The following is a 25564-nucleotide window of genomic DNA, read 5'->3' on the forward strand; positions in this document are numbered from 1 at the left end:
TAATGGATGGATGATTGTGTTTGGTCTTTTGAAACTTTGAAGTATAGGTAAGTCTTGATCACACAAATTAATAAATCCTAAAGCTGGAGTTAACAATAACCATTACACCCAAATTCTGCAGCTTAGCCCAGCCAATTTTTCAAAAGGTCAGGTTGTGAACTGGAGAAGATCAGGGAGGTCCACCGCATAGCTTTGTTGCCAGGCATCTCTCGTCTGGATTGTTGCAGGCATTTATTAGTATTCGTCAGCAGACTCAACAAAGCAAACAAGAAATTCAAGCACGAATAATAAAATGAAATGCTGCTATATAACCCTTTGTCATTCAGCAAATATGGGACTTTTTAGCTACATTGTTCCTAAACCTGGGTTACTACTTTAATTTTTCTCCACAGTGCTGACTGAATGAGTATGCATGTGTGTTAAATGCAGAGCTCCCCTAACAACTGCAGGACTGCTATTTAATCTGTTGGTAGATGGACCATTTCCTGTGGGAATCCTAGCTATGATTTCCAGATCCACCAAATAAATCTCAGATTAAGATTCCAAATGAAACCTGCCTTTGGCAGATAAAAAATGTCAAGATGGATATAAACAGTAAAATTATAAATTATCTAGGTGTTGCATGACAAACCAATGCTCAATTTTTTTTGTTGACATGTGCCCTGATATCAAAACTATATGAGACATTCATCAAATGTCACACTTTCATAATATTGGAGGCATCATTAAAACTGTTTGACTAAGGACCTCAAAGTGTTTAAGCAGTAGCTCAAAAGTATATTTGTGCAAAGTAGAAGAATAAATTTACATATCAGCAGCAGCTCATAAGGGATGGGTAAATATTCTGTTTATCTCTCATTGTAATTCAGGTTACTTTAAATACAAGGTTTTAGGAAATCATTATACTCTATATGGCATCATTACATAACTTTCTATGCAAATGATGTTTTATTCAAATTCACCATTTGTTAAAAAAAAAAGCGTAAAAGGAAAAGGTAAAGGTGTTATTTCATTAATCAACTGTGACTTCTGAACTACTGCCTTGTTAGTCAGTTACACTACAGCATCATCAGCCCCTGGTTAGAGTTGAATTTTAAACTTTTTAAAAAGCATTAAATACCTGAAATTTAAAAAGTCTCAGAAAAGTAAATTTGTTTTTTGATGTGTTCATTTCAAATGACTTGGGGGAAGGGGACAGACCTTTTTTAAAAAAGAAAAAGGTAATAAAGGGTGAATACAGAACATCTCAGCTAGCAAATGGTCTATTAAAAATGCAGAGGAAGTCTCTGATGCTACTTTCTACTGCATTCTCATGAGATCAAGGACTCCTTTTTTAATGAAAAAAAATTTCTTTTGGTCTTTGCTCTTCTTACCTGGACTAATGTAGCCTTGTTCTAGTCTTAAACACTATATTGGTTGATTATAAAATAATAAAATACAGGCAATGAAGATTTCTCAAAAGAAACAATCGGCTTTGTTGAACTGTGATTTTCTTTCTTTCTTTCTTTCTTTTTTAACTTTCAATTCCTATAAGCAATTGAGTTTATGACTTCAGTGACTAAATTTTGCAACATTGGTTCTAATAAAAATTTATAAAGCATCTCTTTTAAAACAGGGATTCTTTCAAATTACAGTTTCTTTACATTTATAGTAATCTGGGGAAAGGATATAGAATATATTACTTTGCATTCCAAATTTTGAGAGTATGTATGTAACCCTGAAAATTTAAGGACTATATATTTGTTCTGTCTTTCGTATCATATTTTTTTCCACATACTTGTTGGCTCAAAGAAACTAATGCTAAATAAACTTTACTTATATCCCAATCTCCTGGAGACTGATATTAATTTAAATTTTTAATTTTCTAAGGTAGAGGAAGATATTAATAAAGAAAGAAAAAAATGACATTTGTGCTTAACTTGATTATAATGTAATACTAAAAATGCTCAAATCAACAAATGTTGTTAGTTATGTTAGTCAACTGTTAGCTAGAATATATCAAATTACACTAGGTACAGACAGCAAGATTGTATTAAAAAGGAGGATTTAATTGTTAATTTAAAAAAATACTGAAATAGCAAAAGCCTACAATATGTAATTTCTATGCACTAAGTATAATTTTATCATATAAACTGCTTAGCTTTTATACTTCTTACCCATTAGTGCACTAACTTAAAAATATTAAAAGTTTATGCATAAAACAAGAATCAGTCAAACATGAAAGTCAAAATATGATTTTTAAAAATAATTATTTTTACCTTGCATCTCATCAGTAAAATTTTACCATTTGGCAAAGAATTATCAATTTCACCAAAAAATTATAAAAGATTTTTTTAGGGAAAGTGCTAGGGGCTGAACCCAGTGCTGTCCATCAGCTACACCCCCAGGCCCTTAGAATATTTTTAATTAAATCACTGAAACTATGAGATAATGTACTTAACCAATTTTAAAAACTTAAAGCCTGATTTGTTTTTGCCTTTTCATATTCCCCACAATAAGCAAAACACAAAGAAAAATAGTGTATGATATTCTTCCCAAAAGATAATGATGACCTACAGGATAGAAAACAGACCACTAAAAGTTGAGTTATTTAGTAAAATCCTCCAAATTTTTTTCTTCTACTAGTATAGAATTATTTATAACCAAAACATAGGGAGAAAATATACCGTAAAATATATAATTTTGCCATTTAGGAAACATTTCTTGAAAAGTATAATGAATACCTTTAAATCCAGGATGTCACATCAGTCCTGCTTTACAGACAACCAGGACCAACTCTGTAAATAGCCTTAAATTCAGTCTATAAACTAGTGTACACTGATCTTCTAAATCAACAAAATGTCAATACTCACTTACAATTTTATAGCAATCATATTAAGGAGACCACAACAGTGATTTTATATAAACTGAAATTCTAATTTCTAGAAAATTAAAGATTCAATATTACAATATTAAGATTTGTGTTGTACACATTCCAGAAAGTGTTCTGTCCTAAAAGACCATAAGTAGAAATGAATGAGGATATTTACTGAAGAGCACAGAATCCTATGGAAAAAGAATTTTAAATGAAGCAAAAAGACTTTTGGCAAATTCAAGTCATTTTTCCTATTTCCAAAAGCATTTCCTGTTTTATGTCAAAAATACATTTGAAATTACTTGCATAAATGAGGCTGGTATACCCTTGAACTAAAAAAAAACAAGTCACAGGTTCTACAAAGAGAATCATACCAATAGAATAAAATGACAGACGAAATTCTATTAAAATAAAAAAATATCATTTTATGTTCATTCTTAGAAATGATCATTTCTATAAAGTGGAAGATTAAAAATGTAGTAAGAATTTCACATGAAGAACTATAGCTGAACAGATTTAAAACACTCTTTAAATTTGGGGAAGGGAAGGAGTGGGAAAGAAAGATTGATTCCTATCATCTTACAAACTTTTCCCCTATTAAGAATTTATGGGTGGGTTCATGAACTGTAACAAATGTACCAGGATGGAGTAGGACTTTAATGGTGAGGAAGATTGTGCATTATGGGGGTTGGAGGATAAGGGAATCCTGGGGTTTTCTCTCAATTTTGTTGTGAACCTAAAAGTATTCCAAAAATAATAAAGCTAATTTTAAAAAGGAATATATGGCATAAACTCACCAATATGAAGTATTTGTATCAGAAATGATGTTAAAACACAGTTAATAAGAAATGTTATATAACCAGCTAGAAAATTAAGTTGCCCTTGTAATTATTTTTTTTTCATTCCATTTTTCTACTGAGCCCAAGATTAATAACAGAATCATTCATAGTAAGCTTAAATAATAAAGAAACCCCAGAACCTACTTATTTTAATAAACTTATTTAAAATAAAAGAAAAAATTTAATAAAAGAGTACAACCTGCATCATTATTCTAAGAGTAGCCTTAGTGTTTCCTCAGGAAACGAATCAATCCTTGTTGGCCAGCTGCCAGGATCCTACCACCACTCTGAAATATTCTAGATGGTCATGTGTGAGAAGCCACTAGCACTCTATTAATCTAAGTACTATGGAGCTAAATAGTAAATTTAATCAAATCTCAGGCATTTCCTTTTTTCAACCCCTCTAGGGCATATGAAGAAATTTAAAATACAACCTTAACTTCACACTTGCCAAAAGGAAAAGGCATATATTTTGTGATGTCACTAGTCTGAATAGTTTTTACTGCAATCAGAATTCAAATATAGCCAAATTAGATATTACCCTTAATGAGTATTACTGATTCTATATTACATTCTACCAAATACACAAACATAAACTATTCCTCTTTGAAAAATCAAATTTCTAATGATAGTATGAGTATTACATTTGAAGAGAACAGACTTATTAAACTGATAACAACAGTATTTGATATGGTTAATATTTCCTAATATTTTTGAAACTTTAATACTTAATTTCTATAATTGGAAAGAATAAGATATAACAATCATTATTTATTTAAAGATCGTTTTGTCAGCAATCTATTTTTAGACTTTGTAATCACCACCACCACATTAGTGAAAATACTCTAATATGTGAAATATATTAATTCATTTCCTGTTTCAGGCATTGTAGTAGGGCCTTACCATACATCAAACCTAATATTCACAAAGATTATTTCTCCATTTCCCCACAAGAAAACTCAGGCTTGCAAGTAGTGATGAACTTGTATACAAGTTGAGGTGGTTAGTAAGTGAAAAATTAAAAGATCTATCTAGCTCCAAAACTTGTGTTGTTTCTATCATAATACTTTATTGAAATTATTAAATGGACTGATCTTCCAATACAGTTCACCTCTACTTTCCAATATAGGAAATAAGCTTAAAATTAGTAATTACTAATTAAATTACTATTTAGGGAATATATGCCATTACTTACATTTATTAAATATTATTTACTACTGATTAGTTATCTGGATCTGTTGAAAACCTTCAGTTTCAATAAGTTCTTAATCATAATTCCTACAGATTTTTTTTTCTACCAGCTATCTTTTTGGTAGAAATGAATGTTCATTCTAATCCATTTCATTCCTTTCTGCCTTAAACAAGTTTATGAAAAACAATTGAGATTCTACAATCATATTTTCATCAAAATAATCAGTGACATTTAAAGGCATCATAGATGTTTTTCTAGAGAATTTCTTTAGTTGTTTAATCTTCCAAAAGTTTGCAAATCATGCAAGTTTCAGTTATAATTTCATTGCAGAATAACAGATGAACAAAAGGTAAAATACTAAATACCTTGCAAAAAGAAAGGTGAATGAATAAAAGAAGTAGATGGTAGTACAGATTTAAAATGCTAAGTATGAGGGGCTGGGGATATAGCTCAGCTGGTAGAGTGCTTGCATGCACAAGGCCCTGGGTTCAACCTCCAGTACCACCAAGTAAATAAATAAACAAACAAATAAATAAAATGCTAAGCATGAATAAACAGTATTCTAATTTAATAAGACACTAAAAATATACAAGTTACCTTTTGTTAAATTTTATTAAGAAAAATTCTTTCGATTATTTATTTCACAGTAAAACCATAAGAATCATGACTATAAAAGATAATTGCTAGTCCAATTCTAGAATAAAGAGGATGAGAGTTGTTTTTTATTTAAATTTGGTAAGATAAGATTTTTCAAAATACTTATTAGACTTCAATAAATTGCAACATGTAAGGATTCTACTAACACAGGTAGTTTTAGAAGAGGTTTCACACCTTGTTTCAAATGAGTACAAAGAATCCTGATTTAGAATAATGCTCACTTTAACCATAAAGGCCAATTAGTTTAAAAACATGCAATTCATATCTAAATTAAGATAATACATAAAAGTAACTACTGTGTTTTGAAAGCATAGTAAATGATTCTTAAATAATAAACTTTAAGGTTTTTGTCTAAGGCTTCTTCAAGCTGTGGAATTCTCACCATTTCTTATTTTTACTTTGTAAAAAATATTTGAAAGACAGCAGATTTAATATTTAATTTTGGTATGCATAGTAACCTTTTTTAACCTTTCTTAGGGAACACTGACCCCTAAAGGTTCTAAATTTAAATAAGTTTCTCGCAATTTTCTAAATTTAACTGGTATCTAGCCCTCATTTTAACCTACATTATTAGAATTATATATACTTATGGCAGAAGAATTTATCAATAAATAATACATAAACTATCTCCTAAGGATCGTTGAATGCCATAAAACCATTAGACTATGTTTCTGCTAATAAAAATTACCTAAGTTAATGTAAAAAATATTCAGGAAACTACAACATTATTCCAAATAATTATTCATACAAGCTTTCTGATCTCCATGCCTTTTTTCTTACAAAGTAAATGAGTACAGTTGTCTTTGGTATCCATGGGGAATTGGTACAGGAACCCCCATAGATATCAAAATCTTTAGATGCTTAAATCCCTTATAAAAAAATGTCATAGAATTTGCATATAACCTATTTACAATCCTTCCATATACTTTAAAATCATCTCTAGATGAATTTTAATACCTAATACTATGTAAATAGTTGATACATTGTATTGTTTCAGGAATAATAACAAATGGAAATGTCTGTCCATGTTCAGTACAGAAGCAATTTTTATTTCCACATATTTTCCATCCACAATTGGCAGAATTCTAGGATACAGAATATACATATACAAAAGGGCTAAGTGTAAGTGCTAAAGAGGGCTAAGCAATCAATCATAGGTCAAGTTGTTTTTTCTAAGGGTTGATTTTACATAAGCATAAACTCCTTTGATTATGACATTTCATTTCTTAAAAGCAGACAAAAGAAAATGCTGAAAAATAGAAAGTTTTCACAAAAGGCAAAACATCATTGGTACCAATCCCCATATGGCAACACATATGTATTCACACTTATATACTTCTATCGACTTAAACAATACAGTCAGTGTTGTTTTTAAGTTCTTTAAAAAAAAGTTGGACACATTTTGTAGATATCTTCACCACTCCCTTCTACCAACCTTGGCTTTACATTTTCCAAGATGTCTATAATGATAAAAACAAACAAAATTGTAAATGGTTATATCTGTTACATTATCTACCTTATCAACTCTTTGGACTTAAAATATTTCAGCAGTGTTTCTATAACAAGGCCAGGAAAAGAATGGTCACTTTTACAATTATAAGAAGTAATTCCTTCTTGTCTTCCCACTTTTTAGATACATTAAACATTAATTCCTTTGGTTGCTTAAAGGCCCTATGGCCTCTGATTTGAACAATATGATTTTCACAGCAATGTGACCTGTGAATAGGGAATATAAACAATAGGTACGTTGCAATTTGCTTACTTTTTCTTATTTTGTAAATAAATTGAGGAGAATGCTTTCTGAACTCCTGAAACGAAGAATGTTGCTTGCTTACTTGAATAAAATAATAAAAATATTGGGCTGGAATGTTGCTCAATGGTGGAGTGCTTGCCTAGCATGCATGAGGTCCTGGGTTTGATACCCAGCACTGGCAAAAAAATAAATAAATAAAAATATCTACAACAAAAATTAGTTAACCACACACCAATATATTCTTATCATAAACTTGAATATAAAGAGAATAGGTCAAAATTAAATGTCACATAGTCCATACATTAAAACAATTAACATTAAGAACCTTTAATCACATTACTCAGATATTATGTATTACTACTTTACACACAATTCAATAAGTCATCTGGATGCTAAATTTGTAACAAGCAGCCCAGAGTCCCAAGTTAGAAAGGAAATTACTAATGATAGAATTAACAGCAAGAGGGTTCATATAGGTTATATATGCTTTTATATAAGTTTTTATATGGAAGTCAAAAACAATGCAAAATTCAGAAAAAGGTACTCAGAAAGCATAATATCTTGTAATACTTCAGGAAAAAAATGTAATCAACTGATTTAACATAATGACTATGAAACAGCCCCCACCCCAAAAAGCCTTTAACTTTCTAAAACAAGGAATAATGTGCCTGAATATAGGTGAATTTGAAAAGAGCATTATTATGGGTAAAAGGAAATACAAAAGGGAAAGATTATATAGTACTTTAGTAAGAATTCTATATTTTAAATTATAAAATTGAGAAGAAATGAAAAAGATGTATATAAAGGTTTAAGTTTTCAATTGTATTATATTCAAATGATTCATTTTTCTAAGGATTCCATATCTTCAACATTTTACCATAATACACTTTAAATCCTCTTTTTCCCTGTTCCATGTAGATGTTGCTTACATGTACTACCACTCATTTATCTGTCTGTCTATCTATTTCAGGCTCTCAGTCTATGAGTTTGAAATGACTTTCAAACTGTTTCTGTGTATGACTGTTCTGTCTCTTAGGCTGTGTTCTAGGCCTATGTGTAACTGTATTTGCTTCTCTCTGTCTCTTCCTGTGTCTCTCTGTCTCTCTCAAAGAATCTTTGTTTCCATCCCCACATCTCTACATATCTTATATCTCTGCAGATCTCTCTTGCTCTTTCTGATTCTTTCCCTCTTGAAGTGCCTCTGGGTGTATCTCAAGATGTGAATGTCTATATCTGTCTCTATATCTATGTTTCTCAGTCTATTTCTATGTGTAGTATATGTGTATTTTCTGTCTCTTCTACTATGCATGAGTTTTGCCTCTGAGAGTCTTTTTTGTGTGTTAATCGGTTTGTATGCCTGTGCTTCTAGTTTTGTGTGTCTTTCTTTCCTGTCTCTCCCTCACTGTACATCATCTTCTCACTGTATCTCTTACTCTGAGTCTCTCTGTTTGTGTTTCTTTCTGTTTGCTTCTGTATATGTGTCTATGTTTGTCTGTGTTTTCCTCTCTAATTATATCCCTTTCTATGTCTTTTTCTCTGTGAGTGTGCCTCTGTATCTCTCTTTCTCTGTGTCACCATCTTCTCTTTTTGTATGTTTGTTTTTATTTCTCCGTGCATCTTTTTCCTCTTCCTCTCAGTGTCTTTTTTATGTTTATCTCTTTATTTATGTGCACGTGTATGTCTCTTTTTCTGGGTCTTTGTGTCTCTTTTGTAATACATGGATCTCTTTGTGTGGGTATCCTTTGTGTGTGTGTGTGTGTGTGTGTGTGTGTGAGTGTGTGTGCGTGTGCGCACACGCCCAAGTGCACATATGTTTGCATGTGTGCATGTCTGCCTCACATGTTGGTTAGAACAAACACATTTCATTCAGTGCCTTGAACTGCCACAACACCTGGGGCTTCGTATTAATACCTTAAAAGTCCTTACCTTTTGACCAGTCCTCCATTTGTACTTTTGTTCTTATTTGCTCTGGCAGTGTCCCTGGTTTTTACTCCAAGATTGAAGCTAAAATAAAGCCAACTCTAGATAAATAAACTTAAAACAATATATCAGAACACACCTAAACCTTACCTTTGTTTAACAGAGAATTAACAGGATAAATGGTTTTTGAAAACATTTACAATAGGACAATTAAGTCTATTTCAACAGGTGAAATAAAATCTTTTTCTTAGAAAAAGGTTCTTTTCCTCACAGTTATATTTTCATAAATATAGTTCAAGTTAAGTTTTTTAGACATTTTTGCTGCTTTGGTTACAGAACATTTAATTTATTTAGCGTTTCTCCAACTATAATTTCCTGCATCTAAAAAATTTTATTGTTTATGCTATAATTTGTGCACCAAAAATTTCAAATTTATTAATCTGAGTTTGCTATGCATATTCATATAAAACATTTAACACTTGTAAAAGCAATTTAATCTTGTTATTGTAATTTTTAAATCAAAGAAGTCAAATCATTAAATTGTGAAATTATTGGTATTTCTCTGTTGTACTTGTTTTCATAGTAAACATGGTAAAAGCTATGTAAGTTTCTTGTTTTGTTTTTGTCTTGCTTTAAAAGGGAATAAAATTAGATTTACCTCACAGCTAGAACCCTGCGTTCTTTAAAAAGTCCTCAAATAAGCTGTAGTAAGCTTCTCCTTTTCCAATTTTCTCTAAATATGTTGATCTGGAGTTGGCAATCTTTTTCTAAGTTCCTCATTTACTTTTGGATTAGTTGAAAATATAGGAAGTTATTAATATCAAAGAAATATGTTCCAGTCAATGAAGCCATTTCCCTACATATTGCCCAAAAAGGTTAATAATAATTGAAGTATTTTAATAAGAGATTCATATAGCAAGACATGTAGAAAATACAGTCTTTAATAACCTCTGGAGTATTTTAAAACATGTCTTACAGGCTTTAATGTGCTTAGTAATATACTATTTAAAACCATAATTTTATCCCTCTGCAATATACAGTCACTCTTCCTCATCATTTACCCAGCTAATGAATGCCAGCAATTAGTAAAATGTAATCCCATTGCACAATCATTTTAATGCTTTTAGCACTCAGAAAAGTAAACACCAAATTAATACTGCTCAAGCCATATCAGATCCTAGTTGGAAGCAAGCAATTATAGTTCAGCTCCTCAGGTGTAATTAAATGATTGGAATGATTTAGTTCCATAAATGCAAGTTAATTCATAAGCAAGCAACAAATATACTGGGAGTAATTACAAGAAACATTGACAGTCTAAGCAGGGCAAATTCTTTTATGAGCCTGACATAGTAAAATGCTGCCCTCTCCTGGGCACATAAGTGAATACATCGGGGCCCAAAACAAAAAATCCAATGACACATTCTTTAAAAGCCACTAGACAAATAATATTAACTAGTATACCCATTTGATTTCATTCCATACAGTATAAAACTATGGTAATTTGTAAATACTCCCATTAAGTTAATGTTTTTTCCAATAAATCTCTGAGTTTCAAAACGTACTGGACAATTCCTAAACACAGACTGGAAGTGAACCTTCTAGTACCCATCTGAACTACCATTATGAATACCTATGATCTCTCAATGGCAAGGCTCAAGGCCTAATTAGACTGATAGTCAATAATAACTAGCTATGTTTTCAAAAGTACTTAAATTTTTATAAAAGTTTCTAAAACAAATAATTTTACTGATTTCACAGAATACTCTAAAATTAATTATTTTTAATGAATACCAATAATAAAAACAAAAACTTAAATACTGGTATAACTTCCATAATAAGCATATTTTAAAATGTAAAAAGTAATAAGCCCTGTGCAACATAAAGTACATGCTGGTCTCACAACATTCTTAAGTTTTTACTTTCCTAGCCTAAAATTCAGGATGAATTTACTACTCTACTAGTCAGATGGTCCTTAACTTTTCACACAGAACTTTCAGAAGCTTATTATACTTTTAAGTATATTTTTAAGTAATGCTATAATCAAAAGTGTTTGTTAAAACATGTATTTCTGCCACTAAACCTAATTGGTATCATCCCTTTGCCTTTCTAAAGCATTGAACATGTTCTCTAATAAAATGCTGCAATTAGCACAACAAATGTTTACTTCTTCAATAAATGCAAATGACTTGGAGAAGATAATGCTTAACACAATACCATTTGAGAGGAAGAGAGCATTAAATTAATGCCCTTCTAATTTGCTTTCAAATGCATTAATATAACCATATTCTAAGTCATATCCTCTGCAAACTATAAAAATAAAATAAATCAAAATATTAAAAAATCCTGTCACTAAGTTTAAAATGTACAGCACATTTCCTTTGCCCTTGATGTCAGAGTCTTATTTTTCAATTCATATCTTGTACACTGTAAGTTAATTGCTTTTGGAAAGTACTTATTATTCATGTAAAAATTAATGTGCCAATGTGTTTAAATCCTCTTAAATGACCATTCATGCATCTTTCTTCTTTAAGTACCAATGAAATCTGTCAAAAGACATCAATGCAAAATGATCTTAAAGAAAGTTCTAATAGAGATTTTTTTTCTGCTAACATAAGATTTTCATATTCACCAACTTTACTTAAATTCCATTAATTTTTTAAGCTACTTTTAATAAATTCACCAAGTAAAATTTTTAGGCCCCATAGTCTGTCATTTGTGTTCCAGCTGACATTATGAATATTAATAACAGTGTTATCCTGATTAAATAGGCTTCATATGAAATCCCTGTGAATCCTATAGCTCAGACATCTCATTTTTCCAACTCTTTATGAATTTGGATTCAGACATTAAACTGGAAAAATCTTAAAAAACAGATTTAATGGCACATTTGCATATTCTTAGGCAAAAATTAGATGTTTTAATGATTCAAACAATTAAAATACATATCCACATATTATAATAGGAATGGATTTCTGTAAACATGCAACATATTTTACATTTCTATCCTTTTAAGGACAATGGATTAAGGCTAATAAAATACTAATTCCTGTCCTTATCATAAAGATTTGATATCAAGAACTTAATTTTCAGTAAAAAAGTATATATATACATTAAAACTAGTTAGATGACTTTGTAGCAGACAATGAGAAAAACCAGGTTACTTAATCATTACAGATCAAATGTAAATTAATTGATTTATTATTAGTAATCTATACCAGATTCAAAAAGCAAAGTAAAATCAATTTCCATCTAAAATTTGTTTATAAGTTGTACTGAAGAAGCTTACTTAGTTTAAAAAAAACTCTAATCAACATTATATATCACAGCAGCATCTGTTAAATCAAAATGCTCTCTGTCCATCACAGATTCCTAACATCATTCTTCTAAGTTATTTTTAATTCTCAAAGGAAGTAAAATTTATTTTTCTTTCAAAAAAAATAAAAATAAATTAAGCATATTGCATATCTCCTTCTCTCTCTAAGCACATAAGAATGTTGATATATCTGACAAAGTTTCCTATATTCCCCCATCAAAAAAATATAGATTGAAAAAATTCAAACAAACATCTCTATGCTCTCAAGTATGACTTGACACTCCTTATTTACCTGGTAATTAAAACACTTCATGAAACAAAATGTGTTCTTGGGCCAAACTAAAGTTTCTAATTTGTCTAAAAAATCATAAGTGATACTGTTTAAAAGTAAATAATGCCTTTTCATAAAGAAGCATTTAAAAATTGTATTTATTTACCAAAGTAGCAGTATCAAGGATTTCTAAAAGTACTTTAAAAGCCATACTTCACAAAAGCTACACTCTAGCAAAGGCTTTGGCTGGTGGCAATTTTTCTTTAAATTCCCTTAACTTAATCACAAGTCTGTGTGAATTGCAACCAAGTATCAAACTAGAAATCACTTATAATACTGGACTGTATCCATATGTAACTAGAAAAACTTGGAATTTATTATTTCTTAAATTGACAAATGTTAATTATTTCTGAATTTAAATAGTTTTATTAAATGGTTAAAGGAGAGCACTGTCTTTCAGACAGCCAAATACTACTTAACAGGACATATACTATATAAACTTATATCCTACTTTTGGATTGTCTTCCAAATATATAAAAGTCTCTCAAACATTCACAGCCCTTGGCACATTATTTCCCAAAAAGAATTCCTTTCACATAAATGTCCAACCATGCCAGGCTCCAGAAACTGAATTTCCTTAGAGCTAAGAAAGAAAGAGAAGGTTGAGGGAGAAAGAATAAAGGATAAAAGAAGTTCTGCACCATAGATATCAAAATTGGAAATGCATATACTATTGGACTACACAGTTCCAAAACTAAAAATATTTACAAAAATATTTTTAAAATATTTTTATATACAAAGATTCTTTGAAGCAGTATTATTCATAAGACCAAATACTCACTGATGCTATGTTGTCCTGGACTTTTTTCTGTTCTTTGAACACACCACACTTATTCTTGCCTAAGGTTTTGCACTTGTGAGACTCTTTGCTTAGAATTGTCCCTAGACATCTAAAATATTTTTTCTCATCATTCAGGCCCTGTTCAGAGGTCCTCCTCAAAAAGGCTTTGCATGGGGTTGTGGCTCAGTGGTAAAGTGTTTGCCTAGCATGTGTGAGGAACTGGGTTCGATCCCCAGAACTACGTAGAAATAAAATAAAGGTACTGCGAATCAGCAAGCAGGGAGGAAAGTGGCTGCCATTCGGTGGAACCCCGCACTGACCCCCGGGCTGAGTACGGGATTTCAGACGGGGAATGAAGCGACACAGTCCCGTCCCCCACAACGGAAACTCCTCCAAGGCAATCAGCGGCCACCATCTTGGAGAGCTGAAGTATCCACCGCCACTCTCCGACAGACTGCAACAATGAAACTGGTCTGTGTCTCCTAGGCTCTCCTAGGCTTTCCAGGGGAGGGAGTATCAGAGTGAGCCTGCATAAAGACTAGGGGAAAACTAGAGACACCTGACCTTCAACTCCCCCTCCCATCAGCAGCCAAAACGAAACCTGTTTAGCCAGCGCTGAGGGAGGGGCAAACAGAAAAAAATCAAAACAATAGAGTGCCAGGGATCCCAATAGCCAATTGTGCGACCCCGGGGTTCCGGGCTGACTGATTCGCCCGGCCTTCCCCATGGCTACAGAAGGCGAGGCGCCGCAGAGAAGTAATTAATTAGCAAGCAGGGAGAAAAGTGGCTGCAATTCTGTGGAATCCTGCTGGATGAGCCCGCACTGACCCCCGGGCTGAGTACGGGATTTCAGACGGGGAAGGAAGCGGTACAGTTCTATCCCCCACCACGGGAACAAAACAATAGAGTGCCGGGGTCCCCAATAGACACCCTCCATACCCAACAAACGGCAGGTCCAGAGTACAGTTTGAACTGCCGAGAGCCATCACTCAGGGGAAATCTGGTCTAGCAGGAGAAACCAAGACTAGCAGGAGAAACTAGGGGACTAGAGGCCAGGCCCTCGTGACTAGGCGGCTGGAAACCGCAGGCCCGCGTAACTGGGCGGTAGGAGAACGCCCGCCTGCCGGCTACTGACCGCAGGACGGGGTGCCTAGAGATCGCTCGCCCACCGGCGACAGCTGGCCCGCTGCCCGCCCGACTGGGCAGCTAAAGTCCACTCCCCCACCGGCGACCGATCACCCGCCCGCTGCCTGAGATACTGGGCGGCTGGAGACTGCCCGCCTGCCTCGACGGGGAGCTGAAACCAAACAGAGACAGTCCAGTCACACAGCCCCATTAGGACACCCCAGCAAGGAGCCTGGGGCCCGTCATAGCAGAGTAGTGGAGCTCGGCCATCGGAATTCCTTCCCAGCAGAATCCACGTTAGCAGGCACAGTTTAACAACACAAAGAAGAAACAACAGAGTAATACAGAACCAAAACAAATCTATAGAAGAGAGCAGAAACACGGCAATCAAATAGAGCTGGAAAGTAACGTGGACAACATGAGAAAACAAGGGAAAAAAGGAGTACAAACAATACAGGACAACTTAATTCTACAGGAGGACATAGAAACATCAGAAGCAGGGATAGGGAATGAACTCAAGGCCTACTTAACTCGAATGGAAAGGAATATTAGGGAAGACATGAGACGGCAAGTCCAACCAATAAAAGTATATTTTGAAAACGAATTAAACAAATTCAAATGGCAAAGAATGAGCTCTACCAGGAGATAGAGATCTTAAAAAAAATCAACCAATAATCCTAGAATTGCAGGAAAATATAAACCAAATTAAAAACTCAAACGAGAATATTACAAACAGACTTGATCAAGTAGAAGTCAGAACATCAGATAATGAAGACAAGGTTTATCAACTTGAAAAGAATATAGTCAACACAGAAAAGATGCTTAAATCCCATGAGCAATCTATTCAAGAGATATGGGATGTAATAAAAAAACCAAATTTGAGGGTCATCGGGATAGAAGAAGGCACAGAGACTCAAACCAAAGGAATGGACAGCATATTAAATGAAATAATCCTAGAAAACTTCCCAGAGATGAAAGATGAAATGGATTGCCAAATCCTGGAAGCCTACAGGACCCCAAACATTCAAAACCATAGTAGACCAACTCCAAGACATATAATTATGAAGATAGCCAACGTACGGAACAAGGAGAGAATATTAAAAGCTACAAGAGAAAAGAGGCAGATTACATTCAGGGGTAAACCAATTAGGTTAACGACTGATTTCTCATCACAGACTTTGAAAGCGAGAAGATCCTGGAACAATGTATTTCAAACGCTGAAAAATAATGGATTCCAACCAAGAATACTGTATCCAGCAAAATTAAGCTTCAGATTTGACAATGAAATTAAAATCTTTCACGATAAACAAAAGCTAAAAGAATTCGCAGCAAGAAAACCAGCACTGCAAAGCATTTTGAGAAAAATACTACAAGAAGAGGAATTGAAAAATAGTGCCCAAAACTAACAGCAGGAGGTTTCTCAATAAAGGGGGAGGAAAATAACCAAAAAGTAAAACCAGCCAAACTAAAATAAATAAATAAAGAAGCATGACTGGAAGTACAAATCATATCTCAATTGTAACCTTAAATGTTAATGGCCTAAACTCACCAATCAAGAGACATAGGCTAGTAACCTGGATCAAAAAAACAAATCCAACAATATGCTGCCTTCAAGAGACTCATATGATAGGAAAAGACATACACAGGCTGAAGGTAAAAGGTTGGGAAAAATCATACCACTCACATGGCCCTCGGAAGCAAGCAGGAGTGGCCATACTCATATCGAATAAAATCAACTTTAAACCTAAGTTAATCAAGAAGGATAAAGAAGGACACTATATCCTGTTAAAAGGAACCATCCACCAACAAGACATAACAATTATCAATTTGTGTGCACCAAACAATGGAGCTGCAACGTTCATAAAACAAACTCTCCTCAAGTTCAAGAGTCAAATAGACCACAACACAGGAATTATGGGTGACTTCAACACACCGTTCTCGCCATTAGACAGATCCTCTAGAAAAAAACTGAATAAAGAAACTATAGAACTCAACAGCACAATCAATAACCTAGATTTAACCGACATATATAGAATATATCAACCATCATCAAGTGGATACACGTTCTTCTCAGCAGCACATGGATCCTACTCAAAGATAGACCATATATTATGCCATAAGGCAACGCTTAGTAAATATAAAGGCGTGGAAATAATACCATGCACCATATCTGATCACAATGGAATGAAATTGGAAATCAATGATAAAAGAAGGAAGGGAAAATCCTACATCACATGGAAAATGAACAATATGTTACTGAATGATCAATGGGTTACAGAAGACATAAAGGAGGAGATGAAAAAATTCTTAGAGACAAATGATAATACAGACACAACATACCGGAATCTATGGGACACAATGAAAGCAGTTTTAAGAGGAAAATTCATTTCTTGGAGTTCTTTCCTCAAAAAAAGAATTAACCAACAAATAAATGAACTCACACTACACCTCAAAAACCTAGAAAAGGAAGAGCAAAACAACAGCAAATGTAGTAGAAGACAAGAAATAATTAAAATTAGAGCAGAAATCAATGAAATTGAAACAAAAAAAACTACTGAAAAAATTGATAAAACTAAAAGTTGGTTCGTTGGAAAACTAAATAAGATAGACAGGCCCTTAGCCATGCTAACGAAGAGAAGAAGAGAGAAAACTCAAATTACCAACATACGGGATGAAAAAGGCAATATCACAACAGACACTACAGAAATACAGAAGATAATTAGAAAGTATTTTGAAACCCTATATTCCAATAAAATAGAAGATAGTGAAGATATCGATACATTTCTTAAGGCATATGATCTGCCCAGATTGAGACAGGAAGCCACACACAATTTAAACAGACCAATAACAAAGGGAGAAATAGAAGAAGCCATCAAAAGACTACCAACCAAGAAAAGCCCTGGACCAGATGGGTATACAGAGGAGTTCTACAAAACCTTCAAAGAAGAATTAATACCAATACTTTTCTTTTTTTTTTTTTAAAGAGAGAGTGAGAGAGGAGAGAGAGAGAGAGAGAGAGAGAGAGAGAGAGAGAGAGAGAGAGAATTTTTTAATATATATATATTTTTTTAGTTCTCGGCAGACACAACATCTTTGTTGGTATGTGGTGCTGAGGATCGAACCCGGGCCGCCCGCATGCCAGGCAAGCGCGCTACCGCTTGAGCCACATCCCCAGCCCAATACCAATACTTTTCAAGCTATTTCAAGAAATAGAAAAAGAAGGAGCTCTTCCAAATTCATTCTATGAGGCCAACATCACTCTGATCCCAAAACCAGACAAAGACACTTCAAAGAAAGAAAACTACAGACCAATATCTCTAATGAACTTGGATGCAAAAATTCTCAATAAAATTCTGGCGAATCGAATACAAAAACGTATCAAAAAACTTGTGCACCATGATCAAGTAGGATTCATCCCTGGGATGCAAGGCTGGTTCAATATACGGAAATCAATAAATGCTATTCACCACATCAACAGACTTAAAGACAAGAACCATATGATCATCTCGATAGATGCACAAAAAGCATTTGACAAAGTACAGCATCCCTTTATGTTCAAAACACTAGAAAAACTAGGGAAAACAGGAACTTACCTCAACATTGTAAAAGCTATATATGCTAACCTCAGGCTAGCATCATCCTAAATGGAGAAAAACTGAAGGCATTCCCTCTAAAATCTGGAACAAGACAGGGATGCCCTCTATCACCACTTCTATTCAATTTAGTTCTCGAAGTACTAGCCAGAGCAATTAGACAGACAAAAGAAATTAAAGGCATAAAAATAGGAAAAGAAGAAATTAAATTATCGATATTTGCGGATGACATGATAATATACCTAACATACCCAAAAGGGTCTACAAAGAAGCTGCTAGACTTAATAAATGAATTCAGCAAAGTAGCAGGTTATAAAATCAACACACATAAATCAAAGGCATTCCTGTATATCAGCAACAAAACCTCTGAAATGGAAATAAGGAAAACCACTCCATTCACAATATCCTCAAAGAAAATAAGATACTTGGGAATCAACCTAACAAAAGAGGTGAAAGATCTATACAATGAAAACTACAGAACCCTAAAGAGAGAGAGAGAAGAAAATCTCAGAAGATGGAAAAATGTACCCTGTTCATGGATAGGCAGAACTAACATCATCAAAATGGCGATATTACCCAAAGTTCTCTACAGGTTTAATGCGATGCCAATCAAAATCCCAACGGCATTTCTTGTTGAAATAGATAAAGCAATCATGAAATTCATATGGAAAGACAAAAGACCCAGAATAGCAAAAGCAATTCTAAGCAGGAAGAGTGAATCTGGAGGTATAGCGATACCAGAGGTCAAACTGTACTACAAAGCAATAGTAACAAAAACAGCATGGTACTGGTACCAAAACAGGCAGGTGGACCAATGGTACAGAATACAGGACACAGAGACTAATCCACAAAGTTACAACTATCTTATATTTGATAAAGGAGCTAAAAACATGCAATGGAGGAAGGATAGCATCTTCAACAAATGGTGCTGGGAAAATTGGAAATCCATATGCAACAAAATGAAATTGAATCCCTTTCTCTCGCCATCCACAAAAGTTAACTCAAAATGGATCAAGGAGCTAGATATCAAATCAGAGACGGTGCGTCTAATAGAAGAAAAAGTTGGCTCCGATCTACATATAGTGGGGTCAGGCTCCAAATTCCTTAATAGGACGCCCATAGCCCAAGAGTTAATAACAAGAATAAACAAATGGGACTTACTTAAACTAAAAAGTTTTTTCTCAGCAAGAGAAACAATAAAAGAGGTAAATGGAGAGCCTACATCATGGGAACAAATGTTTACCCCTCACACCTCAGATAGAGCCCTAATATCCAGAATGTACAAAGAACTCAAAAAATTAAACAATAAGATAACAAACAACCCAATCAACAAATGGGCCAAGGACCTGAACAGACACTTCTCAGAGGACATACAATCAATCAACAAGTACATGAAAAAATGCTCACCATCTCTAACAGTCAGAGAAATGCAAATCAAAACCACCCTAAGATACCATCTCACTCCAGTAAGATTGGCAGCCATTATGAAGTCAAACAACAATAAGTGTTGGCGGGGATGTGGGGAAAAGGGTACACTTGTACACTGCTGGTGGGGCTGCAAAATGGTGAGGCCAATTTGGAAAGCAGTATGGAGATTCCTTGGTAAGCTGGGAATGGATCCACCATTCGACCCAGCTATCGCCCTTCTCGGACTATTCCCTGAGGACCTTAAAAGAGCGCACTACAGGGATACGGCCACATCAATGACTATAGCGGCACAATTCACAATAGCTAGACTGTGGAACCAACCTAGATGCCCTTCAATAGATGAATGGATAAAAAAAATGTGGCATCTATACACAATGGAGTATTATGCAGCACTAAGAAATGACAAAATCATAGAATTTTCAGGGAAATGAATGGCATTAGAGCAGATTATGCTAAGTGAAGCTGGCCAAGCCCTAAAAAACAAATGCCAAATGTCTTCTTTGATATAAAGAGAGCAACTAAGAACAGAACAGGAAGGAAGAGCATGAGGAAAAGACTAATAGTATACAAAGATGAATGTGGGGAGAGAAAGGGAGAGAGAAGGGAAAGCATATGGAAATGGTAGGAGACCTTCAATGATACACAAAATTATAAGAGGTTATGAGGGGCAAGGGGGAGGGGGGGGAAAAAGGGGGAGAGAATTGAACAACAGCAGAGAAGGTAGAGAGGGAAGAGGGGAGCGGAGGGGAGGGGAGGGGAGGGGTGATAGTAGGGGATAGGAAAGGTAGCAGAATACAACAGTCACTAATATGCCATTATGTAATATTGTGAGTATGTAACAGTTGTGATTCTGCAATCTGTATTTGGAGGTAAAAATGGGAGTTCAAAACCCAATTGAGTCTAATGTATGAAAGACGATATATCATGAGCTCTGTAATGTTTTGAACAATCAATAAAAAAAACAGAAAAAATAAAATAAAATAAAGGTACTGCGTCAACCTACAACTAAAATAAATACATACATACATATATGTGTGTATGTGTGTGTGTGTGTGTGTGTGTGTGTGTGTATTTTAAAGACTTTGCATGGTCATCCTATTTAAAGTAGAAACTCTTCTCTCATTGCATTACATATACTACTGCCTTCATGAAATTGATTTGTTTAGGTTTTATTTCTTTGTTTTCAAGATATTTCAGGCAATTTTGTACATGAAATTCACATGTAAACAAGACCCTTGATTTTTCTTTTCTTTGTATCCCCAGAAAAATGTGTGGCACAAAGCAAGTACTCAGCATAAACTTGGCAAATATATGGATGAACAGGTAAGAGACGGTAGATGGAAACTAGCACTAACATAAATATCCAATAGAGAACTCAACAAAAAAAGTGGTTCAACCACATAGTAAACCTATATGGCTTATACCATAAATGCAGGAGATACATGTGCTATATATGAAAGATTCTTTCAACAAATACTTTTTTAACAGCTACGTTGTATGAACCAGAAAAAGATTAGTAAGATGGAAAATATGAATAAAATTCCTATACAAAATATTCTTAGTCAAAACAATATAGGCACAAAACATGGAAAAATAAACAGAAAAAATGTTATACTTAATATACATGATTGAGCAGGCCTATTCCCCCCACCCCCTAGGTTGATACATAGGAAACTATTCCCAGTGAAGAAAGAGTTTTAAGAGTTGTGGGTAGACAGGCTGAGAAAATGAGGAAAAGAAGCATTTACGTTCATTTTAAATCTCTATGTATAACTTTATTTTTTACCATGTGCCTGCATGTACTACTTTTCTTTTAATAAATAAATGTTGATAAGTTACCTAGGAGTTTAGTAGGAAAACTTGAGGATGTCATATAATGACAGAAATCCCAAATGAATAGAAAGGAAGTGATCTTTATGATTCTCTTGAAATTGGAAAATGTATTATTTCTTCATAACTTTTTATAATTATACTTTGTTAAGGTTTTTTGCTTGTTTGTTTAAATAGAGTGAAAAGCTCTAAATAAACTAATACACATAGCAAGAATTTTTTAGAATAGAAAAATTAAAAATGTATGAAAGGGTTTCTGAGAATTAAGCAAATGTTTTTTGGAACCACATTTCTCAGTTCTATTAGGGACTATTAATAGTAGTCTCAGAATTCAGGAGTTGAAAATTTTAAAAATTTATGATGAAAATAAATTATTCTACATTAGGAATATTATATCTCTGTCACAGATAATTCCTCTTTGGTATAATCTTTATTTTATTTTTTTTCCTTTTTTTTATTGGTTGTTCACAACATTACAAAGCTCTTGACATATCATATTTCATACAATAGACTGAAGTGGGTTATGAACTCCCAATTTTACCCCAAATGCAGATTGCAGAATCACGTCGGTTACACATCCACAATTTTACATATTGACATATTAGTAACTGTTGTATTCTGCTACCTTTCCTATCCCCTACTATCCCCCCTCCCTTTCCCTCACATCTTCTCTCTCTACCCCATCTGCCCTGCAATAGATGAATGGATAAAAAAATGTGGCATTTATACACCATGGAATATTACGCAGCACTAAAAAATGACAAAATCATGGAATTTGCAGGGAAATGGATGGCACTAGAGCAGATTATGCTTAGTGAAGCTAGCCAATCCCTAAAAAACAAATACCAAATGTCTTCTTTGATATAATGAGAGCAACTATGAACAGAGTAGGGAGGAAGAGCAGGAAGAAAAGATTAACTTTAAACAGAGACATGAGATGGGAGGGAAAGAGAGAGAAAAGGGAAATTGCATGGAAAGGAAGGGAGACCCTCATTGATATACAAAATTACATATAAGAGGTTGTGAGGGGAATGGGAAAATAAACAAGGAGAGAAATGAATTACAGTAGATGGTATAATCTTTAGTGATCAAGAAATTATTACCAAAAAACAACAACAACAACAAAAAAAAACCAAAAAACAAACCCATCTATTTCACACCACTGAAAGTCACTGTCATAGATAATTTTGGGTGTCAACTTAAGTGCATCACAGGGTTCTCATCTGTTTGGTCAAGCATTATTCTAGGAGTGTCGTTAGCACATATCTGGATAAGCAGATCAGTGGATCAGTAGACTAGGGAAAGTGAACATCCCTCCCTAACATGAATAGGAATTTCTACTGCCTAGTTGTCTTGTGATAGGACATTAAGTCTTTCCAGCATTCAAACTCTGGCATATTGGCATTTGGGGGCTCAATCCTACTCAATCCTACTAGTCTTCAGTAGAAACTACACCATCAGTAATTCTGGGTCTTAGGCCTTCTGACTCGGAATGGAATATACTTTCACTCTACAGGGTCACCAGCTTGCTGACTGCAGATTGGGCTTGTCAGCCTCCATAACTGCATGAACCAGTTTCTGCTAAGTGTGTGTATGTGTGTGTGTATGCGTGCACATCTATCTCCTATTAATTTTTTTTCTCTAGATAACTTTAATGTGGTCCTTAAAAGACATCAAGAGAAAAATAAATTTCTGGTGTTTTCAGATACTTCCACATTTTCAAAATTTGGAGGCAAAACAATATACTATTTTGAATATTACAGTAGTTTTCAATGAGAGTTGCAAATGGCACTTGAGAATGGATATGGTATGGCACAACATTCTAGTTTAAAACAAACAAACCAACAACAAAAAAGCAAAACTTTAAAACTAGTATTATTTTCAGAGGGCTAATAACATACTAAGATTTTATAAAATATCCTGGGATGTTTTACCCTAAGCCAAACTAAACCAAATCACTTATTATAGTACAAAACACAATGTAAAACAAAGTCAGCTTCTAGAATAGTTTCTGCAGGGAACAAACAGCCTGTTTTCTTAAGATTCATATAGGTGCCAAGTTCTGATGCAATGACATAGTGCCACACACAAAGACTTACATTTCCACACAATCAACTGAAGTTCTTGGCAAATCAAAGATAAAAAAGTATTAAACCAAGTTAAATCAATCTATAATGATAACATTAAGAGCAGCCACTTGAAATCAAACAAAACAATGGCTATCAGAAAATGTCTTTCTAAAATAAATAAAAAATGATCATATAAAGTGTTTAATTCATTATATATCCTAATGCTAATAGATTTTATTTAACTAAAAAAATCCACTTAAATTTCTTCTATAGTTTTTAAAGTTTAACAATAAATATTAATAGAAACACTAAGAAATAGAGGAACATATATGAGAGTAACTTTAATAACAGTAGAAACTTTCAGTTTTGAACATGTAATAACAGTTTCATCTTTAGTTATGCAATTTGCCAAGATCACCATGCTGAATTACTCCCAATAAGCAATGCTGCATAAAATTATGTACTTTATTTTAAAAACTGTAATAGTAAAGAGAGCTTGTAGGCTGTGGAATACAATGACTAGAAAACAAGTATTTCAAAATAGTGAAATAAATGTTAGGTTTATAGCTCAAATCTCTGGTCCAATATTTAAAAAGTCACAACTACTACCATTCAATTTTCTGAGAAACTACAAAGCTCAAGTAATTTCTTAAATAATTCTTAATAAATGTTTTCAGTAATGAAAAACTTTGCAATATGATCCTAGGAATGGAGCCAAGATGGTGGAACAGAAGTACCCTTTGCAGAACCCTGCAGGAGACAAAAGTCAGGACAACAAAGGAGAAACTATATTCTGAGAAGAGAGAGGAAGAACTCTTGAGAACCAACAAAGAGGGGATGAAAAAATCTAAGCAGCTTGGTAAATCAAAAAAGAAACTCACAGAAAAGTTCAAAGCAATTTGCAACTTCAATCCAATCCCAACACAACAGCATAAGATAAGTAGGAAAGTGAAACAACCTTGATACTAGCAGCAGTCTGGCAGTCTTAAGTGCAGGAGAAATCCACCATTCTTAAAAGCCTTAAATCTAGGTCAGGGATTTGGTCTAAGAGTGACTCCTCTTGCATAACCAGGTAGTTTTAGAGAAGCAATTCCTTATGTTGCTCAGTATACATAGGGTGTTATAGTGAAGAAGAGTGATTTTGGAAAGGATCTTACTATTAGGGACTAAACTGCTCTGAGGATCAGACAATCTTGAACAATCACAATTCAAGGTCCCCATGGACAGCCTGCCACAATTATTGGATGGAAGATGGCCACGTGATGCAGTCAAGACTTGGGAGAGTGTCTGAAACAAGCCAAATTCATATAGCAGGGAACACTGCTATGATGGGATTAAGTGGAGGTTGCAGCAGTCAGTGATCCTGCTCACTGTGAGTAGAAGTTACCTGGTGACCACCACTCTAGCACAGAACTCTGTGGTTTGATTACTACCTCCCCAACCCCCACCCCGGCACTTAGGGGCAAATCCAAGAAAAGCTGCAGTTTGGATGTTTGCCAAGTCCCTAGCTGCAGAGACTAGAAATCTCTAGGGCTGAATATAGGCCCAAGGTAATGGTGCATATACATCCTCAGTGACAAGGACATACAGTGATCCCAACAGAGCCTTGCTAGGTAAGGTACAGACTGAAAACCTCTGGAATGAGTCTACACTTCATGGCACACTTGATAATCCACCCAAACTCAGTCTAGAAGGAGGGCTTGCTGTGGTTCTGACATCCCCTATGCTGGGTACACACACTAAAAACCTCCAGAGAGAATATAGCTTGGCACCATCAATATTCTCCTGACCCATCCAGAGGAGAGAAACATGGGTGCAGCCTGCTTTCTGCCCCCACTTATTTGGTGTCAGCTGAGGGGAATCACAACAATGAAGCTGT

At 34.2% G+C, this 25564-nt stretch overlaps 1 protein-coding gene across 1 annotated transcript in view; it reads right to left on the minus strand.

The window, feature by feature from the left end:
• The window catches only part of MIPOL1 (mirror-image polydactyly 1), a 255695-nt gene extending 246419 nt beyond the window's left edge, over positions 1-9276 (minus strand). The window contains exon 1 of the mRNA XM_081290704.1: positions 9222-9276. Coding sequence (XP_081146830.1) covers positions 9222-9240 — 19 coding nt within the window. The 5' untranslated portion in view covers positions 9241-9276. The remainder of the gene's footprint in view (positions 1-9221) is intronic.
• Positions 9277-25564: the final 16288 nt, after the last annotated feature.

Source organism: Spermophilus citellus (assembly GCF_964194105.1).
Source record: "Spermophilus citellus genome assembly, chromosome: 4".
Classification (NCBI taxonomy): domain Eukaryota; kingdom Metazoa; phylum Chordata; class Mammalia; order Rodentia; family Sciuridae; genus Spermophilus; species Spermophilus citellus.